This window comes from Columba livia, chromosome 2 (assembly GCF_036013475.1).
Source record: "Columba livia isolate bColLiv1 breed racing homer chromosome 2, bColLiv1.pat.W.v2, whole genome shotgun sequence".
Classification (NCBI taxonomy): domain Eukaryota; kingdom Metazoa; phylum Chordata; class Aves; order Columbiformes; family Columbidae; genus Columba; species Columba livia.
In genome coordinates, this window is record NC_088603.1 from 36059194 (window position 1) to 36079583 (window position 20390).

The window sequence follows — 20390 nt, forward strand, 5'->3', positions numbered from 1 at the left end:
GTTTTAAACCACCTGTCTGCAAAGACTGAACCCTTTCCCAAACTAGCTCCTCCTGGTACACACCAGGAGTTCCTTAATACTCAGTATAACCAGAATAGCATCTGCAGCCTTAGAAATACTGAAAAATGGACTGGTAACCCTGAATGTCCAGTGTTTGTTGTGTGGAGTCTAGTAATAGTAATACTAAAGAGAAAAATAGATAAATAAATGAAAGCCTTATTCTGACTTGGTGATAATTTTCTCCAGAAGTGACTATTCGCCTTTCAAACTTTGCATGCAAGAGACAGATAAAAAAATCAGGCTGGCTCTCCCAGGTGCCAGTCAGTCTGGCCATTGAAGCACTGAAGCATCTGTGCCACCAGTGAGTCACCCCATTGTCCCCTAGTCCAGTGACAGCCCTTCCAGCAGTCACCGCACTGGTCCCAGGCAGCCCCTGCCAGCACACGCTGCCTCTCCTGTTTGTCCAGCATTGATGCCAGGAAGTGGAGGTTGCACAAATATTTCTAATAGCATGGTTTTGGAGGTCAGTCTCCAGCCAAACCTCTCAGCAACCACAGAGCCACTGCTTAGTGCTACAGCAGAGGAGGGTGCGGGATTTAGGAAACCCAGCTAGAGCCAAGTGCTTAAAACCCATGCACCTTACAAGTGAGGTGGGAATACCATCATATCACTCAATTCTCATTAAGAGTGCAGGTCAATAAAATAAGTAACTTTCTCTTTATAGGTCCTAAACCAGCTCTAGCACCTTTTCTGTTTGGGAAGTTATTTGCTGTGTTAATGTCTACTTGTATTTATGTGATGACAGTATCTACCACACGACTACCACATAGAGCATCCTTTAGTACTGTGCTTCACAGTATACTATGCTTCCCTTCTCCCACAAGTGCTATAAAGCCATTGTTGTTGACCATTGTCTTGGTTTAATGTTTCCTAAATAATAATAAACTGTAACAGTAAAAAAAAAAAAAAAATTCTGCTCCAAGTAATATATTTCTCAAGGACTAATATACGATGAAAAAATAAATTTCCCCTCTGGCAACTTAATTTGTAGATAACTGTGGTTGTTTGAAGATAGGATTTTTACATTAGGCTTGGAATCTGAATGACTGTTTAACATCATTAAGGGAATATTATATTGACTGCAAGTAACTGGTTTCCATGTGGTTATATCAATCTATTTCTGTAAGACTGTACACTAGTTGTTCCCCTAGAGTACTCCTTGTAATGCTGAGAAAGTGTCAGAAATAATGACTGTCTACCTATATCTGCAATAAAACGTAGAGCATGGATATTATAGTTGTAAGTATCAAAGATTTATTTCATGACTGCAGGTAATGATGAATCTTTTAGCACAACTAATGTCTAGAGGAAACCTCTCTTCTTCTCTGAGCTGTCACATGGAGACTATTTATAGGGCCCTTAGTGCTGTGGGGCTTTAGCATAAAGAGGCAATGTGTCTGAGGTGCCACTGGATGGAAATGTTAGCAAGGGCTCCCTCTCATTGAAGATCTTTTAGTAGATGGCATTAGATTCCCTCTTTGTGTGTTTACGTCCCCCCAAAGACAGGGGACAGATGTTTAACATCAGACCATTAATCCCTTAGCCCAGGTTCCTGTGACAGCACAAACCCAACAGAATGAGCCCTTTGCCTTTGCTCAGTGTAAATGCCGCAATTTACTGCTGATTTACAGAGTAGGGTCAGGCCATTAGAAACTTGGCAATCTTCTGTACAGCTGGAAAACAATATGCATGATAAGCTAAAATTCAATACCTTCTTGCACTAATTAAATGGGTTCCCACCAGGACAAAAACACAAATTACAAACAGGGCTTTTCTGCATCCCTATGCATTTTTCCCTGCAGATGTGACCACACTTTATTTGGGTCCCTTTCTCCTGACCACACTCGAAGATTTAGGCCACATTTGCAGGACAAGGAGCTGCGCTCCAATCAGAACGGCTTCCATTGTCTATTTTTCCCGTTCCCCTTTCCCATAGCCTCAGTTTTAAACCGGCTGGTTTATTCCTCATTGCTGGCCAGGGCAGGCAGGTGGACAACAAAATCAGCAAGGAACGCTACAAAAATCCTAGCCTAATTTCATTACACAGATGGGCATTTAGATGGCAGATGCAGCCTTTAAACTAGAAGCTCACAAACATTGTCATTCTAGAAAACAAAACAACGGCAATACAACAGCATCCTTCATTTCAAGTCCAGGATAATTAACCTTATTGCAGGACAGTGCCATGAATCTCTGTCACAAACTGTCATCTGCTGACATCCTGAGCATAAGTAAACATTTAAGCAAACTTGTTCTGAAGCATGAAAGTAGTAAAGTGACAGCTCTTGTAAAGAGGTCATTTTGGGGGAAAAAAAAAAAAAGCTATTTCATACTTCTGAAATGTGCCTGAAATAATTGGGATTCATGCATCTGAAATATAAACTCTGTCATTCATCAAGCCAAATAATAGTCTTTATATACTTATAAGCCACCGAAATAAAAACCTAAACAGAGCATGTGTATTCAGGTGGGACTCTGGAGCTCTCCCAACAACGTTTTGCTGAATAGTGAATAATATTCAGCTCAAGTATGGTTTGCTTCCAGACTTATTCACTGAGAAGCAACAGCAAGATTCTGAACAGCTGGAGGTTTAAGTAAAAAACAAAAATAGCTACAGGCTTTAACTCAGATCCAAATGGTATGAATAATAACAATAAAAAAATACCTGGTAACTATAAATCTCATCAACCAATGTAAAAGAACATTCTAAATCTATTAATATTTCCAGCGACATTATCTCTCTGCCACCCCACTGCTTTGTGACTTGTTGTATCAGCGATATTATTTGCCTTAAAGCACGAGCTAAGTGTTTTTCTTCCCCTGTGAGGAGAATCGTCCACAACCTTCACAAGCTGCAGCCCACTGCTCCCCGGCGGGAGGACTGGAGCATCATTAACAACGGGAGACACTTCAGGCACAAGTTGAGGCTCCAGCGTCTCCCAACCTTTCTGTCTCCCATCAAAATTCATATCCTGTCACTATTCTAGGAGCAGAAAGGCTTCTCATTACAGCATCATTCCCCTCTTGCAAGAAACACTGATTGCTGCACTGGTGGCTTTGGAAGGCAAAGATGTAATTTAGCAAAATAATGTACCATGCTGATTAATTTAATGTAGCCCATGACTAATTATGGTAATTCATTACATCTACAATTAGGCTAAGTAATTTATTGCACTGCAGTCTCATAAAGCAGAGGATTTATATCGAGTTTTGAATGTCACCCAAAGGACATTTCTGTACCTTGTCTTTACTGAGGCGGAATAAGGCTGCCAGCTGAGATGAGCCCAAAAAAAGAAGAGGGGGGGGAAGCCCCCCACGCACCCTTCCTCTGCCACGGCTGATGTTTGTATTGCGGGCACATGCAGGCGCAAGGCAGGCTGTTCGAGCTGCAGCCTCCTCCTCCTCCACCTGCACCTTTGTGCACATTATTTGGCATTGCCTTCCCATTTCTTTTAAACCGCATCGCAGTTTTATTCACTATGAAGCCCGGACATCTGATACACCAAATGGAAAACCTGCTGGGCTGTCCCTGAACATGATTTGGAGATGACCAAGGAAAAAAAAAAAAAAGAAAAGGAGAAAAAACCCCACGTTTATTGTCTGTGGGTTTCTCTGCCGCTGTGGCAGAGTCCATTGCAGTCTATCTCAACAAAGGCTTTTTGCTCGACTTGGAGAGATGAAAGGCGGACATCTCCCTTCACTTTGGAAAGCCACGACACGCACACGGCATTATTGTGAAATACAACCTCGGCTGTACCCTGCAGCGGGGTTTGCTCCAGCTCTGGTGTACTTCGGAGACCAATTTGTTTAGCTGATCACTGTCTCTTTGACGTGGCTGCAAATGTTACCTTTCTTTTTCAATCAAAAACACAGCAGGGTGTGCCATCTGTTTGGCACAGCCTTCACTCTTCTTCCCCGATGCCTTTTTGTGCAGATCATTTTACGTGGCAATTTGCACAAATTTTTTATACCTTGATTTTGGTAAACATTTCTGCTTGCTTTTTTTTAAATAACATGTCACTCCGCTGAGTATCTTCAGTGATAAAAAAAAAGGATAAAAAAGCAGAATGACGGCACAGGTAGTAAAACAGAATAAAAACTATTTAAAAAAAATATTTTCTGAGCAAATGGCTGCCTGTAATTACATTGATTATTTAAAATAGACATGTTTACCAAGACTGGCTAAAGCATTTCACACTGCTGTGTTCCACATCATTTTCCTCCTTACATTTTACCTGGCAGGCACAACTAATCAGAAGATTAATTTAACCATTTGAAAGACCTTTTTAAGCAGGTTAACAAAAAAATAGCCACCGTATTAAATTGTCATTATATAACAAAAGCTAGCAGTAAAGCGGTTAACTATATTTTCCCCAGCTCAGATGCTGCTCGGAGCAATGAAACCCCCTAAAGTAGGAACAGATGATCAGCACCACAAGCCGAAGCCACGGGGATGCTCATGGAGTTGCGAACGCTTCTCGGCATACAAATGAATTCTCCTCATTCTTCTCCTGCTGGAGCATATAGGCCAGACCTCATTAGGATTCAATATCGCTCCGCTTTTCTAATGTTAATGTTCCAGTTATATAAGAAATGTGAAAAGGGGTTACGTATGGCGCGGGGTGGGGGGGAGCTGATGCCACATTTATGGTCAACACGATGCCATAATTCAGAAAGCAGAACTTCATATTTTTCGAGGAAGCTACCCCAGTTTCCTATCTTCTCTCTCAGTCCTAATGCAGCATTATGTCCTTTCCTCCCTCTAATAAGTGGGTTTTAATCGTGCATCTATCCCACAGTTAGGGCAACTGCAATAACAGGTTTTATAACCTTTTCACTGGAAGGGGGAAAAAAAAAGATGCCGTGACTAAACATCAGATTGTAAAAGCTCCGAGTTCATTTTGCTGTGAAAGGAGACATTGCACTTTACATTAATAAGCAACTGTAGGAGTTTTCACCATCCAGGAATAATTCAGACATTAGGCTGCGTTCTTTTGTCTGGAAAGCAGCAAGCAGGGTAATCAAAACAAAACCCACTGAGACATAAAAATACAATTTATACCTTTTTATCAAGCAAAGAGAAAGTTGGTTAATGCTTGAAAAGGGAGCAGTAATGTATATTTATTGACAATTTTATTGTAATAATTAGATGTTTACACAGTCTGGACATTGTGGCTAAATCACTTCCAGCATGTTTATTTGTAAAGGGCTGTTTTCAGGGCAGTGCAGTCGGCTCATTAGGAAGACAGACTGCATTAAGATTTAAAGAAATTACTACTTCCTGGGCTTTGCTTCACCGATTTGGATTTAAAATAAAATTAAAGAAGAAAAAGAAAGAAAAATTAAAAGCCCAACAGCACTATCACCCAAATACATAACAGCCTAGAAATCAAGAAGTAAAATGGAGAATATTTTCTGCTGTAAAGGAAATTTCGTCTTTTCTGTTCCAAAATAATCTGGTGTGGTACATTTGAAACAATATACAACATTGTGAATGCCACTTCCAAGTGCCTCTTTGTGGCTATTATTATATATTGCTTCAACACTTATATTTCTTTTTTGCACTCCAGCTAAATGGCTACATGATATTTAAAATACATCTTCCTCTTTTTCTTTGTTTTTCTTTTCAGACACTATTGTTAGTTCACCTTTAGGAAGTCTTTAAGGCAGCATTTGGTTTACACATTTATTTGATGTGTAGGTGCTTTTTTTCTTTTCAACTGAAGAAGGATCACTTTTTACTATGAGTCCTCAGAAATGTTCATTATCAACCAAGAAACTATTGCATGTTTGATTTTTTTTTTAGGCAAATAAACAAGTGAAACTTTTACACTTAGTCTGGATAAACCTGAATTCTCTACAGAATCCTATTTTGGGGTTTTTTCACTAATCAATCTAAAGCCATTTGTTTGATCTGAAGTTAATTTCACACATGCCAAGAGAGGCTAAACACCAATTACGTATTTTTCTGGTTTTACAAAGGTGAGAGAAAGGAAGGCAACTGAAACAGAAAGCGCTCTCAGTAACGCAGTCTTGATGAGAAAGTCCTACATCAAGTTCTGCACACAAGAGCACAGCACTACATTTAGTGCAATATCCATTTTAAAATGTAAAAACTCTTTAAAAATCAAGACAGTAAATAGGCTATAACGTTGCTCCTGTCCAAGAATGTTTCCATTACAATTAAGTAATCAATATGCAGTATTTATTGCTGAAAGATTATGCATAAAGAGAAGCACATAAATGGAATTGTGCACTTAAACCTTCCTGACTTCCCTTTAGTTGCCGTTTAGCTAGAAAGAATATTTTTTCCCAGAAGCAGACTTGTTAAATGCCATCCAGTATGTTCTATATAAATGCTGTCTACTCCCCGCCCTCACAAATAAAAACAAAGATGATAAAAGAAACGGATAAAGAGATGTCAGTTTGCAAAGAAAATACTGGGTTGTATTTCCTGAAAGCTACACAAGTCAACCCACAAACTTGAAATATTACAGATTTAGTTTTACAAGTCAATCACAGCTATATATTTGGACTCGTAATTACTGTCAGTTTTGACAGTGAAGGCAATAATTTTTTTTCTGACATGAGTTTCAATAAAATCAGGTAGCCACATCACAGAACACATTCTTATACAGAGAATTAAAAGGACTTCTCACAGAGATAAAGAATACTGCCAGGGTTAAATATATGTCATACATTCAATTAAAGAGTATGAAAAAAAACAGGAAAAAAGAAAAAGAGGGCTATCTTTACAGGCGGACCTGATCCAAAGCCTGTTATAAGGATGAGAATGCTGCTGTTTACTTGAGTGGACCCAGGAAAAATCCCTTTCTGTTCTCAGAAAAGGGGAGAGAAAAATCAGACAAAACTGAAGACTATTTTTACCTTTTTCTCTGTTTCCTAAGACATTTAGACATCAAAAAGTGGTAACCGAAATTTAACTACCTAAGGTGAAGAAATTGCTATAATTTGAAATTGCAGTTATTTTGCTTAAAAATGCATGAGTGAAATGCTTTCCGTGGCAATTAGAATCAACATAATGTTGCACATACTCAAAATTGGTTTCATATCAGGTACAGCTAAACACGTTTTAAGGCAAAGCCTTTAACTTCTTTAAAAGATACCAGTTGTGGGCCAAATTAATTACTGAGATAATGAACTAACATGCTTGTTGTGAACTCAGTTCCTGCTTAGAGCCTGTGAAGCTGAAAGGGGATGAGGAACATGCAAACCCACAAAGCAGCAGCATTTTTAGTCCAACAGGCGAAGAAAAACCAAGACTGGACTTGTATTTAATTTGCCACTTCAGAGCAGCGTCAGGTCACCGCTAACTACAGAATTGCAGCAAACTGGCCTGGAACAGAACTTAGGAGGTCATTTAGCACATGCCCCAACCCCAGGGCAGGAGTCGCCATAGTTCAGTCATTCCTCGCAGGTGAGTTCATCCACCACAGATTCCCCAAATCTCCCAGAAATTGAAATTGCAGAAGCTCCCCAGGCAACCAACCTCACCACTGTAGATCTTCACCTTCTGCCTAATCTGCCTCTACCTGGGAGCAATGTAATCCTGTCATTTCTCGGTGTCATCCAATGATTAACATGATCCCATTTCGCAAACTAGAGGTTTAAGCCTTACTGCGAACAACAGGTCACTCAGGCATTCCTAACGTGAGATGGAGCAAATGACAAACAATGGCCAGAGTTTCTTCTACAACTATGCACTGTGTCACCCACCCTTCATTCAGAAGGGGTGGGATTCCACCCCGGGCAGACCGGAGCAGACACTGCGCAGGCTCACAGCTGGGCAAGAACTGTATGTCCTGCTACTTCTAGAATGCGCAACTCCATTAAGATCTCAGGATTAGACTTAATCACGAGAGCAATAAATTGGGTCCAGAGAAAATAGAATATACAGGGAGGCATGGGGACTGTCAGTGGCCCATATGCAGATGTTATAATTCTGTGTCAGTATACTCATATAACAAGATAAATCCTCATTATTATACACTTACTCCTTGGCTGAAAGGATAGAGGCACAGCCAAAGCATTCATCTGCCATTGACAGCTGTCTATAATAATGGTTACTGAAGACAGTAATAATATCTGCCCCTATACAATTTAGATTTGGTAGGGAAAGGGAGGGGGCAATGAAACAGACGGGGTCAAACACAACTTTTCACTACACTGGCATACAGCTGGCGTACCTGCCATGTTTTCGGAAGAGTAAGTCCCCATTAATCCTGGCATAATCAATCAGATCTCAGCCCAGAGTCTACAGACCATCAGTGTGTGAACTGGGAGTTCCAATTGAGTATCACACAAAATGCTTCCATCTGGTAACAAGAACTATCTTACACCAAGGAGATCTTCTCTGAGCAGCTGGAGATCAGAATCACCAAAGCCATTGGTTTTGTGTTCATAATACTTCACGTATTTGTGAAGTGCTGGGCACAGAGTGGTTTTGAATGTCAATAAATACTTCATAGATAAATTGGCATTCAATATGCAGGTGGCTAACTCATGGTTAAGAGTATCCTTTAAATCACAAAAATTAACTTTCCATAACACTAACAACTTGATTTTAAATCCTGTATTTCACATGAGCAAGAAGTTTTAGAAGTACATCCAAGGAAGCCAAGGGAACTACGTGACTGAATGCTTACTATTGTCAAGAAGAAGCTAATACTGTGCCCTCAAATTAAGAATTACCTACATAACTTTTGTTGAGGTTAACAGGGAGTCACATGGCTAAATTCCCTTGTTTCAAACTGTACATGCAGAACTGACTCTGTTTTCAAGAAGCAGACAGTGGAAAAGATGGGAGATGTTTGTGTCATTGACAGCTGCCTACATTTCAATTTTTTGCAGTAATACCAGCAGAAATGACAACACTCAGGATGAGCAGAACATTTAAGAGCCCACAGACATGGGAAGGGCAGACGCTAATAATTATTATGATTAATGTAGTCTGAATAGCTACTGTAATTTCAGTTAATACATTTAGCAAACAGTATGTCTACTGTTACTGTTAACTAGACAAAATTATTGAAATAATTGTCTGAATTATCACAATTAATTCATAACCAAAAGCTGCTTACCAAGTGAGATAAATATGCTGGCAGTAGCTGGTCAGTTCTCTGTCCAGTGATCCCTAGGAGTCACTCTGGTCAGTTTTAGACTGAATTCCTATGACACATATTCCATGTTTTTCAAATGTTCTGACATCTAAGTGAGGACAATTTGCATGAAGGCCTCCTTAACAGGGGCAACATCAACCAGAATGTGCAAAATAGAATTCCACTGACATAACATTATTATTTAATGAAATGGGCATAATGAGATCCCTTTGTGGTCTGTGTATGCTTCTTGGAATCATCAGCTTGTCCAAGGGCACATAAACAGGAATGTATCACCTCATGGCTGATACGTTGTTCTGTCAGATCAGGCTATAATGCAAAACCCCAGTCCACATCTGATGGACAAACACCTGCATAAATTGCTAGCTCCTTGAACTTCTTAGAGATGTTTGGTAGCAACACTGGAGCTCAAAGACCTAAGATAATATTGAACATAGATCAGTAAGGACCAGTTTTCAGCCAAGGACCAGCCATGTAGGTCATCATTCTCCACTGCTCGCTTAAGTGTGACACAGACCACCATTGGTACAGATTCACACTTTCAACCAGAAATTTCCTCGGCCTGCACCTGAAACATCAATTTGACCTAATTCTGTAAAATTCTGATGTTTTAAGACCCACTCATGGTACAGATTTTCCTCTTCATGATTTTGTATAAATAAATGGATGCAGGAGTATGGTGAAGACAGAGTATTTACAGAAGTGTAAGTCATAAGCATGGCTTAGTGAGAGAGATCATTGTGGATGGTGCCTCTGCATTTTGAAGTTTCACTCACCTCCTGAAAGGAGATGCTTGTTTCCTGAATGCTGCATTCAAAGCAGTGCTAGATACATTAGAGGGAAGGCAACTCTGCTCACAAGTCAATAACGACCTATAGGTGACCTTGGGCAGCTATTGTAATACAGTAAGTAGCTGAATCTGTCATCTCAGTCTAGAAGCGGTTAAGTACCCACAACATCCGTAACGTGCCAGTCTCGGAAGCAGAAAAGAATGAATGGATAGGAAGCTGGTTAGTTTATAGACCTTCCAAAATAGTTGTCATAATTGCTAATGTGTATTATGTAGGGTTTTTTTGTTAAGTAACAGAAATCTAGATGCACAGATTACCCTCCACACTTTCAGTGTGGTATAATACCTTAAAACTAAGTCCAGAATTAGCTTGAAAATAGGGGAAAAGATGTTGCAAAAAGTGAGCCTGGAATATTTCATCAGTATAGGCAAACAAAAATTCGTGTCACAAAAGACACACAGATTTTGATAAGAGGGACCTGGCACAATGCATTAAGAGTACTACCATGATGGGAAATGCAGGACAAGGGAGAAGTTCCTAGAAGAGAGCCTTAGATTTTTTTTTAAAGCTAGAAATAACATTTTTCTATAGCAAAGGTAATGTGGCTATTATGGGCAGGCAGACCTAAACACCTTTTAGGAAGGAGAAACCAGCATCAAAACATCATTGTAAGTGACAAAACCCACTCCTTCCCACACATACACGTGCATTCGTGCCTGGCTGCTTTTCATTTAAATATAAGGACGGAATGGCAATCCTCTCAGAAGAGAGCAGCAGAAATGGAAGAAGGTCCCTTCACTTCCCTGATGCCACATGACTGTTACAGATTTCATCTTTTCCCTTCCAAACTGAAATAGGTCTCTGTGGCTGAAGACCGCCAAGGAATAAACGGAGTTGCCCACGCCTGTCAGACTGTCTGCACTCTGCTCTTCCCATGCTGACCCTATTAGATTTGACTATTAAAAAGCAGCATTGGGCCATGTCAGCTCTTGGGTGGGAGACTGCCAAGGCACACTTCTGTGCTGCTGCCATTTGAAAGACTGATAATGATCCTGTGTAATACTCTTTTTTTCCCCCTTTAACCCAGGCAGTTCTGCACAGGGGTCCGTTCTGTGGTGCCACGTACCCTGTCTTGTAGCATGAGGTATAAAACTAAAATCCTGATTGCCTATGGCCATTAAAAATCCCATGGCACTATTTATAAATATGCAAGCAATTACGGCAGACTGAAAGTGACCAAATCAGTAATTCTATTCTGCCAACATAAATTCTACCACTGTAACTGAATGTGGAATTTCTTTTTTCATCTCACAGCATAAACTTTAAAGTCTTGCTGTAAAATGCTCATTAGCCATCAAATATCTTTATGGAGTAGTACTTGCTTTACAATGGAGGGTGAAAGGAAGTTTATTCTATGGGTTGTGAGACACTGACACTACTTTAGGATAAAAGCTCCAACACATCAGTTTGCTACAGCAGAAAATAAAAAGATTGGGTTTTCGTGGCATATGAAACTACCTGCCTCTTCATCTACCAGCAGCTCTTCTTAGACTGCCTGCACTGTTGTACTTTATTCTTCCACACATTGCCACAAGAAGACACCTTAGATTTTTAAGTTATTCCTGTTAATCAAAATACTTGTTCATCCCAAAAGGCTAGGAAGAAGCTGAAATTTACAGTTTTAAATTTGCCTTGTGTTGGCATTGCTTTCAGGTGCAGAGGTTTTTCCTCTACTTTGCTTTGAACCCAGCTTCCTGTGAATTTCTCAGTCTGGTCATTTGGACTAAGGAAAATTCCAGGCAGCAGAAACAGAATTGTCTAGATCCCATTACAAAAATCTCTCCTAAACAAATCCATAAAAGGCTATGATGTAACAATTCATGGCTTATCACTGCCTGATTTGCTTCACAATTTAAAGGGGGAAAAAAATATATGTATTGGCACAACGCGGTTGGATTAGAAAAGCAGAATCCCTTTGACCTGCACATCCTGTCACCACCTCAGCCCCCCTTTACTTTTTCCAGTAGGAAGAAGAGACTGGTCAAGTCACAATTTCATCCCAGAAGCATGAAATACTGTGCTTACACCCAGCTTGAATCCACAATTTTAAGTCCGCAGTGTGAAGTTGGTTGGTGTTGGTCCCTCACAGCAAGACATGGGATCCTGAGAAACAGGAAATGAACTCTAGGACAGAGATGCAGCTTTGGCAGAGCACTCTTCACTGAGCTCACTGTCAGTTTTTCTAAATAAAGGTGGAATTAAGCAGACACTTGTCTGAAAAATGTCAGCTTCAGAGAAACCCTGGTAAGTGAAGGTCTTACACTTTATCAGTACATTGTGCTATGTAGAGTAGAAAGTTGTTTATAAGGTTTCCATGCATATGCTTATTCCCACAGTTACATATTAATAAATTTTTCATCAAGCTGAGGGAGAGGAGAGAAACATCGAATGGCTCATGCATCTGAAAAGCACGACATTGTCATCTACCTGGCTACTGTCATGCATGTTTTAATATTTTACAGCTTTCCTACAGATCCCAGTGAACTTTATCAAGCCAGGACTCTGATATACAGCCACAAGTTTGTTTTGCTTTACCCGAGATAGAAAAATGGATGAAATGTAGTCTTTTGGCTACGGAGAAGCCTGTGCCTTTCTTTTGTTTAGTTCAGCTTACGGAAATAATTGCATCTCTTTCAGAAAGAGGACAAAGAGTATTCAGCAAAAGGCACTTTGAAATTGTATTGCCGGGTTTTGAGTTACAGTTTTGAGAGCCTGATCCAGAAGCAACCAAATTCAATGGCTGCTCAGTTTCAAAAGTCTTTGGATCAGGTTCTAAAGGGTTATTCTTTACACTTCTTCTAATGCTGTGTCATGCTCAGGCTGTAGAGCCAAAAAGAAGAAACTTTATGCATTTGGCTTCACATATAGAATGGCATCCTAATTAGCATTCACATTCTGCTTAATTCCAGTCACAAGAAGTTTTTATTATTAATGGAGGAGCAAAAGGTAAGTTGATGCACATCACTTCCCTAAATCTTATCCATAGATCTCTCTGACGAAAGAACCAGTGCATACACTACCCTCAGTACAGGTAATTAGCGGCAGCATGCACAAAGAGGTATATCCTAACTAGATGCTAGGAAAATACATGAACCAGTTGTCTGTATAGAGAAGTACATGAAAAAATACTAGAGTGTGACATTATTATATCCGGGTGCCTCTGCTATAAAAACCATTTGTATTACCCTTACTTCTCTGAATAAATTCAAATGACAGCCCCATTTCATTTCTTCATTCAGTCTGGAGGCCAGATGGCATTAGAATCATTTACTTCACCTTGTTGTGCTTAATTACTACAATCAACACACTATTTTCCAAATTAATCATAACAAAGTAATTTCATTAGTAACACAGCAGGCTGTTGAATTATTAGCATCATAACAGTTTGCAAACAATTAAACTTTATTTGAACCTTAAAAATTTGCAGAGTAGAACATTATTGTAAGATCTAATGGCAGTATAGTACAAATCCAGAACAGAGCAAATAATCAAGTAGAACGCTATACAAAATGCGACTTATAATCACCTTTCAAAAACTGAGCTGTTTTACTATTCACAGAATGCAAGTGCAACCTAAGTAAACAACAAAAATAAAGCAATTAGCATTTTCTACCATTGAGTTTTGTTCAAGTAGTATGGAAGGAGATTTTTTTTATCCAAAAAAGGTTATGGTATTTGCACAGATTTAAAGTAAACAATTCATCTGTGGTCCATTGCTGGTTTATTCCAAGACACTTCAAGTGAGTTTCAGGACATCCTTCACGCTTTGAATTATTAAGGCAGTTTGTTTATTCCCCCCCCCCACACACACACACACCTCCCCCCATGTACTAAGAGGGGTGAAAAGCCCTAAAAGAGAACTACAGACAAAAGACTCGCGATTTCTCCGACTGCCACCACCCAGCAGAGGCAGCGCTCGGCGGGCCCGCGGCTCATGGCTTGGGGAAGGACTCCCTCTCCTGGAAACGCGGCGGCCGCGCACGGAAGGGGGAAGGGGACGGGCTCGGCTTCCGACCCTGCCATGAAAATTTGCTGCCACCTACCGCCGCGGGCGCGCAGTGCAGCGCAAGGCCGCGCAGGGCCGCGGAAAGCCGCGCAGGGCAGCCTCTTCCCTTCCCCCGCGCCCCGGCTGCCCACGGAGCCGCTCCCGACCCAGCCCCGCGTTGGTCCTGTCCTAAATCAAAGTTTTGCAAATACACACTTCATCTCAACGAAACAGGGGATTTCCTCCCCCCACAGAAAGTAGGTGTTCGTGGAATTCGGAATTACTTAATTAATAAAAAGACGTTTCAGTGGGCAGATCTATTATGCTGCCAGGTTAACAAGTGAGAAGGAGCTTTTCTGGCCCTGATATTAACGCTTCACATTCTGTACACAATTCACAAGTACACTTGATAAATTAAAGTAGTAAAAGATCTGAAGACTATAATCTATCATTTTAATGCTTCACTGATAACTTACAGAATCAATTTCAATGACCATCTCCTTTTTAAAAAAATTGCAATAAAACTCCACAACCTGTTTGACTCCAATTAGAATCCAGCGCAACATCAAGTATCGTACATTAGCTAAAATAAAGCACCACATTTTAGCTTACTGAGAGGATGAGTTCAGACTAACGTTACCTTTTAACCCACAGTGTTTCCAGGGCCCGCCTGAAGCATAAACAGCACAAGCAACTACAAGGGGACCTGCACAGGCTCAGCAGTTCGCAGACTGGCCTGACCTGCCTCTTTGGCAGATTAAGGGTCTCACAAATCAAGTGTGTGGGAGGACTCGAAAAAGTTGATCTTGCATGCGAACAGTAAAGCGCATCTCCAAAACAAGAGGATTTGAAGTATTAACTCTGAGCTGCCCAACTCCTTTGTCCATGCAAGTGAGAGGATTTTAGCATACTTTCATGTTTTGACTGATGCTTTTAGCCACAAAGTTCTGGATTTGACACAAAGACTTCAGGTAGCTGTTACTAATCCACATAGAGCTGAAGATGTCTGTTGCACAACTTAAATCAGAAATTCCATATATGAAAAAGGTATCCAGATTTGACTTTGTAAAAGTTTCCCTTAAGGTACAGATAAAATATTGAACACTACCACAGACAAAAATCATTCTTATCTGCCATTTAGTTCATGTTAACTTAGCAAAAACTGTGGGGTTTAATATATTATCTTTTTACAAATTTTCATATAATTCCTATCTCCAAGTCAGAATGGTCTCAGGTCCATATAACCACATAGGCTGATTTATTACATCAGCAAAAGAACTAAGCCTTCATTTTGTGGCAACAAAATATTAGTTAACAATATAATACTAAATATATGAGAAAAATAAACCATTGGCTAAAACATAATACAAAAACACGTGGAAGCAGGCCTGAAGACTTGCAATATTACACATAAATTTCCCTTGATTTTCCTAGGAAACTGCACAAAATGTATGGTGAGCATTAAAGGGTTAATGTATGCATGAACTGACTAATAGTCTTCTACTTTTGAAGTTCAGTTTAATTTTTTCTAAATCTGAGGAACAGGAAAACACAGCCAAGTTCCCTGAAAGAACACGAACCTGTAGCTATACAGAGCGCTGCTTAAGAAGAGAGCAACAGGCACTGTTTGGCTGCTCGTGCCCCATATGTTAATTACCATCTATTTCATTTCCTAGCATTACAATTCTATACAAAGTGGCTACGAAGAACATTTCCGCAGAATTATGATCAATTACAGTTTTTAATGTTTAATATACACAAGGCAACGATATGAGTACGTTCACTGAAACCACAAAATGTGTACGGCAGAATCTTCTGCTTTCAGAGGCCGGGTCTGTAAACTGCAGCTGCACACCACTCTTGATTTCAAGTGCAGATTTCTCCTGATTAGGGAGAGAGAAGTTGAAAGTTTATCACTAACCAAAAAACCTCAAACATGCATATCAAACACAGTCGAAATTTATATCCCCTTCCGCAGTTTTCTGCATGGATACATACATAACACAACTAACTAGAAAGCAAAACAAGTTTATTAAAAAAAAAAAAAAAAAGGAAAATTAACAGTTACAAAATACATAATTTGTTTTTGTACACTGTGGTTTAATATTACATATAGAATCCCAGAAAAAGTGCTTTAACTGAACCTTCGATATATTTTGACATAATCTTTATGTTAACAGGACTTCTACGAAGGTTCCAGGAAAGAAGCACTTATGAAGCAGAGAACAAGGGAACATATAAGCCATTACAGAAGATTGGATTAAAATGTACTTACCCAGGCCTCTCAAATATCATACATCTCCATTATGTAGGCTTTAGGCACCAAGCCAATGGTTCCCTTCATTTCTCCTACCCACCAGCCAAATCTATTGTACTCCTAATTGAAAACAATATGCAATATTAACCTTTAGTCTGATATAAATGCAATAGAGTTTTGTATGCAGCTCCGTATGGATGCTTTCTCTTATATACAGTTATAATAATTTCAACTGAAAATTAAAACATTATATCTTTTTGTTAGAGGCATTCTCATGCGGAGTTAGGCAAAGAGGCAAAGACAGAAGTTACATTTTTAAAAGGCCAGGCATACTCAGGAAAATTTCTTAATTACAGCCATGCTTCTCTAACACCTACTAAAATAGCTGACCTCTCCATCCTCTATTTATCACAAATATAAAAACCTTATCTTTCTAACATAAATCTAATAGCACAACATTGACATATAAGAATCAACTGAGATTCTTTCAGTATCACAAGGCTAAACTCTAAGAAACTTACAATCAACTTATTTTAAATACTATTAAACTCAGATGTGAAGGGAACACTACATTTCTAATGCATAATCTCTTTCTACGGACAAAGTCTACTATTGCTTTAGGCTTGCAGAAAATTCTATGGCAGATCTCATATGTCTGACAGATGACTAATGTACTTTTGTTTGAAATTTGTTTAGGCTTAGTGAGATAAATATGAAACAAAATGAACTATAATAGTTTAAAGAAATAATATCTTCCAAAAGCAATACCAAATAAGAGTATTGTGGGATCCAAATTTAATTTTTTTCCTATGAGGTAAATATTTTAAGATCAATCCCAACAGCAGTTCAATAAATTGTAACAGCTGAAATTGCACACACATATATTGAGTAACAAATGAAGCATTATTAAAACAGAGACCCCATTCAAAATGGAATGATTAGTAAAATAGAAATTACTTTGGAACAAACACAGAAAACACAAAATACACAGATATCTCTGATAAGCAACATCTGCTTCCTGCTACACAGCTCTTCTGACGAGGAGAGCAAAAGGCTGTAGGATTTTGAATTAATGGTCCTACTGAGATGACACTATAAGCTATTCTTTTGGCTGTAGACAAAGTTTTTTGGTTATAAATAGTCAAGTGGAGCTTAAGGGTTAATGCAGTTTCATTAGAGCCCGAGCTATAATGATTTGCTGCTGGCATATTTGGCCTGGCCGAGAGTTCTCTAGGGCCCTATGAGGTGCTTAGTGTACTGAGCTCTCCCTGTGCTTAACTGCGATGAAGCCCTGTTGATGCCCCACATCCATGTGGGCCCAGCCTTTTCTCTTTATTTTTCTTTTTTTTTTTTTTTAAATTTTATTTTTTCCTTTTTTTAACACACTTGCATGCAAGCACAGACACACTTTTTCATTTTTTTACTGCGGAAGGCTGATCACTAGTCTTAAATTAAACATTTTCTTCCTTCTATTCACAGTGAATTGGTAATTTAAAAGATTCAAATCCTACCAGCCATAAAACGCTGCAGTAAGTGTGTTTTAAAGAAAATCCACATAAAAGCCAGCAGGAATACCTTCATTTATGATGTGAACACACAAAGCAGAAAGCTGCAAAAATAATTCCACCTCCTTCCATGTTTCCCTGCAGAACAGGCTGCTGGGGATGGGTCTGGTCTGGAAGTCTTGAGGTATCTGAAGCTGATCTTCAGTGCACTGTGCTCTCCACAGAAGTTAAGAACTGCTCATAACCTTTCCCCTAAGCGTGCACATTACACGCTAAATCCTTAAGGGCTAAATAATACCCTGACGCTGAGGTTTATAATGTTCCAGATCAGTCTGTTTAAAAATTTATGTTTTATCTCACAATACACTGGTTAAATATACAAACTGGATATCTAAACTGAAGTGGGAAATTGCTGAAAGGAGCAGTACTCACGTATACTACTGGAATCTCAGCAATAAATCTCTCCAAGAGAAAGCAACAAAAGTTTTTAAGCCGTTACATGGAACTCATGAAGTCACTGACAAGAGTGATTAAGCAAGTTTTGCTAGACATCAGCCAAAAAAACAAACAATACATGAAATGAGGGAAGTGGCATTAAATTGCATATGACAAATGGCACAGAAAAAGCCTGTGGACTACATTGTCCATTGAAAATGTTCCACATAGCAACACTACAGGAACTTAGAAATAATTGGTTTTAAAGAAACAATTCAGATACCTCAAGTTAAAATTAAAAGCATGTTGCTGTTTTGAAAACTTTCTGGTTTTTACTACTTAGTAATATACCACTTACTGCTCTGGCATGAAACTAAGTGAAAAGATGAAATGGATGTTGATGTAACAGACCAGTAAACTAATTTTAGGATTCACTGCAACCATTATACCATACAGACAATATTGCAACACAGAAGCTTTTACTTTACATTACTATTCTTTGCATGGGTCTCAAGAGCAACATGAATCCCAATTAAACTATCTGCAGTCTATAAAAGTCTGAACAAAAACATAATGCAGATACCTGGCTACCAAGAATATAAAACTTTAATCTCAGGTTTTAGAATAATTATATAGCACTCCGTTTTAAACTGATTAAAGTACAGACATCTCTCTTTAAACTCCTAACCACTCCTTTCTGTCCTCAGGACCACAAGAGTGCTTACTAGTCGGCCAGATAAGCAGCCCCCCCCTCGCCCGCCCCCTCCCAGTCCTTTCTTGAAGTCACATATAAAATCCAAATTTATGTATTGTTTCTATCAATATTACCAATTACAAACTCTTTCACAGCAACATAATTTAATTAATACACTGCTGTTGTGAGGTCCGTATGTCTATAATGGCTGCTTAAGATTTGTAGAATAAAAGTCGGAAGCTGACATTTGTGGGAAATAATTATTAATATGCAGAAGGATATGAATACAATTAGAAGTTTTATAGGAATTCTTAAGAGTTGGGAAGCCCTCTGCTTTTGCAAGCATGGGCTTTAGGTCTCAGGTACCACTGGGTTTAGCATCTGGTATCCCTCACTGCATGCAGCTCTTAACATCACTGCTAACATAGGCAAGCAACTACAGAAGGACTGATAAAATAATGAAGAGTCCTTTAATCTACAGGAAACCATTGTAGTCAATTTATAAGAAATATTGCATCCCTTTGTAGGATGTGTAATTATTTTCTATTAATCATGTGCTATAAAGCTACATTATGTGGTTATTCTGTTATCACTAGAAAGAGGCCTGCAGTCAGCTCCTGACAATGTTAGGTAATTACTAACACAAAGCTGCTTTCTCCTTATGTAGAAATGCTATCAAGATCCAGAGGTGCTGTGATGCTTGCTGTATGAAAATAACTCTCCAAAGAAATTCAATAACTGCAAAATGAATTGCTCCAAGGCAAAGAGAGGGATAGGAGAGGGGGGCAGGGCCAGATCCAGCTGCCCTGCAATGAGGAGAATGCGCAAGTGTGCGGCCACAGCTCTGCCGTGGGACTGGGAGCACAGTTGCCACATCGGGCAATGCTCCACATGATGGGCAATGCTGAGCAAGGACAGGGGGCAGAAGGGGCCACCACAAGCCCTGGAAGACAAGCACGAGGGCAGTGGAATATATTATGGCAAATAATATAAAACAACCACCCTTATAAACAACCAAATACTTTCTAAGCTACTTCTGTGTTTTCACTCTCTGGAAGACTGGATATTTTTTCCTCCCCAGCAGAAATTTATCAACCAAAGTGAAGCAACTTCCCAGGGCAGCAAAGAACTGGTTATGACTTAACATGTAACATGGTGGCAGAACACTCTCTGTACAGCATGCTGTGATAGCAGGGAAAAAAATCCCATCAGGGTTTATAGGCTCCTTATATACTCTCAACTGCACACACTGTGAGCAGATGCTTCTCCTTGTCCCCATCCCACCAAGGCTCCCTGCACCGATGTGTACATACCTATGACTCCATGAGACACTGTTCATAAAGGTTTTTGCACTTGAAGAAAACACAGTAGGTAGAAATACACTACCCATTTTTTACAGATATGTTTTAAGTCCAAGATTTTTATACTATGTAGAAGAGAATTTTGATATGGAGGAGGAGAAA

At 39.4% G+C, this 20390-nt stretch overlaps 1 protein-coding gene across 5 annotated transcripts in view; it reads right to left on the reverse strand.

Annotated features, from left to right (window-relative positions):
* Window positions 1-13435: 13435 nt before the first annotated feature.
* The window catches only part of SKAP2 (src kinase associated phosphoprotein 2), a 118995-nt gene continuing 112040 nt past the window's right edge, over window positions 13436-20390 (reverse strand). For all 5 annotated transcript variants that reach the window (XR_010470091.1, XR_010470092.1, XM_065051387.1 and 2 more), the window contains 2 exons: window positions 16312-16413; window positions 13436-15919 (listed from right to left, as the gene is read on the reverse strand). Coding sequence is in view for 3 of the 5 variants with exons in the window: in XM_065051387.1 (XP_064907459.1) it covers window positions 16321-16413 (93 nt within the window). In the remaining 2 variants the exon portion in view is untranslated. The remainder of the gene's footprint in view (window positions 15920-16311; window positions 16414-20390) is intronic.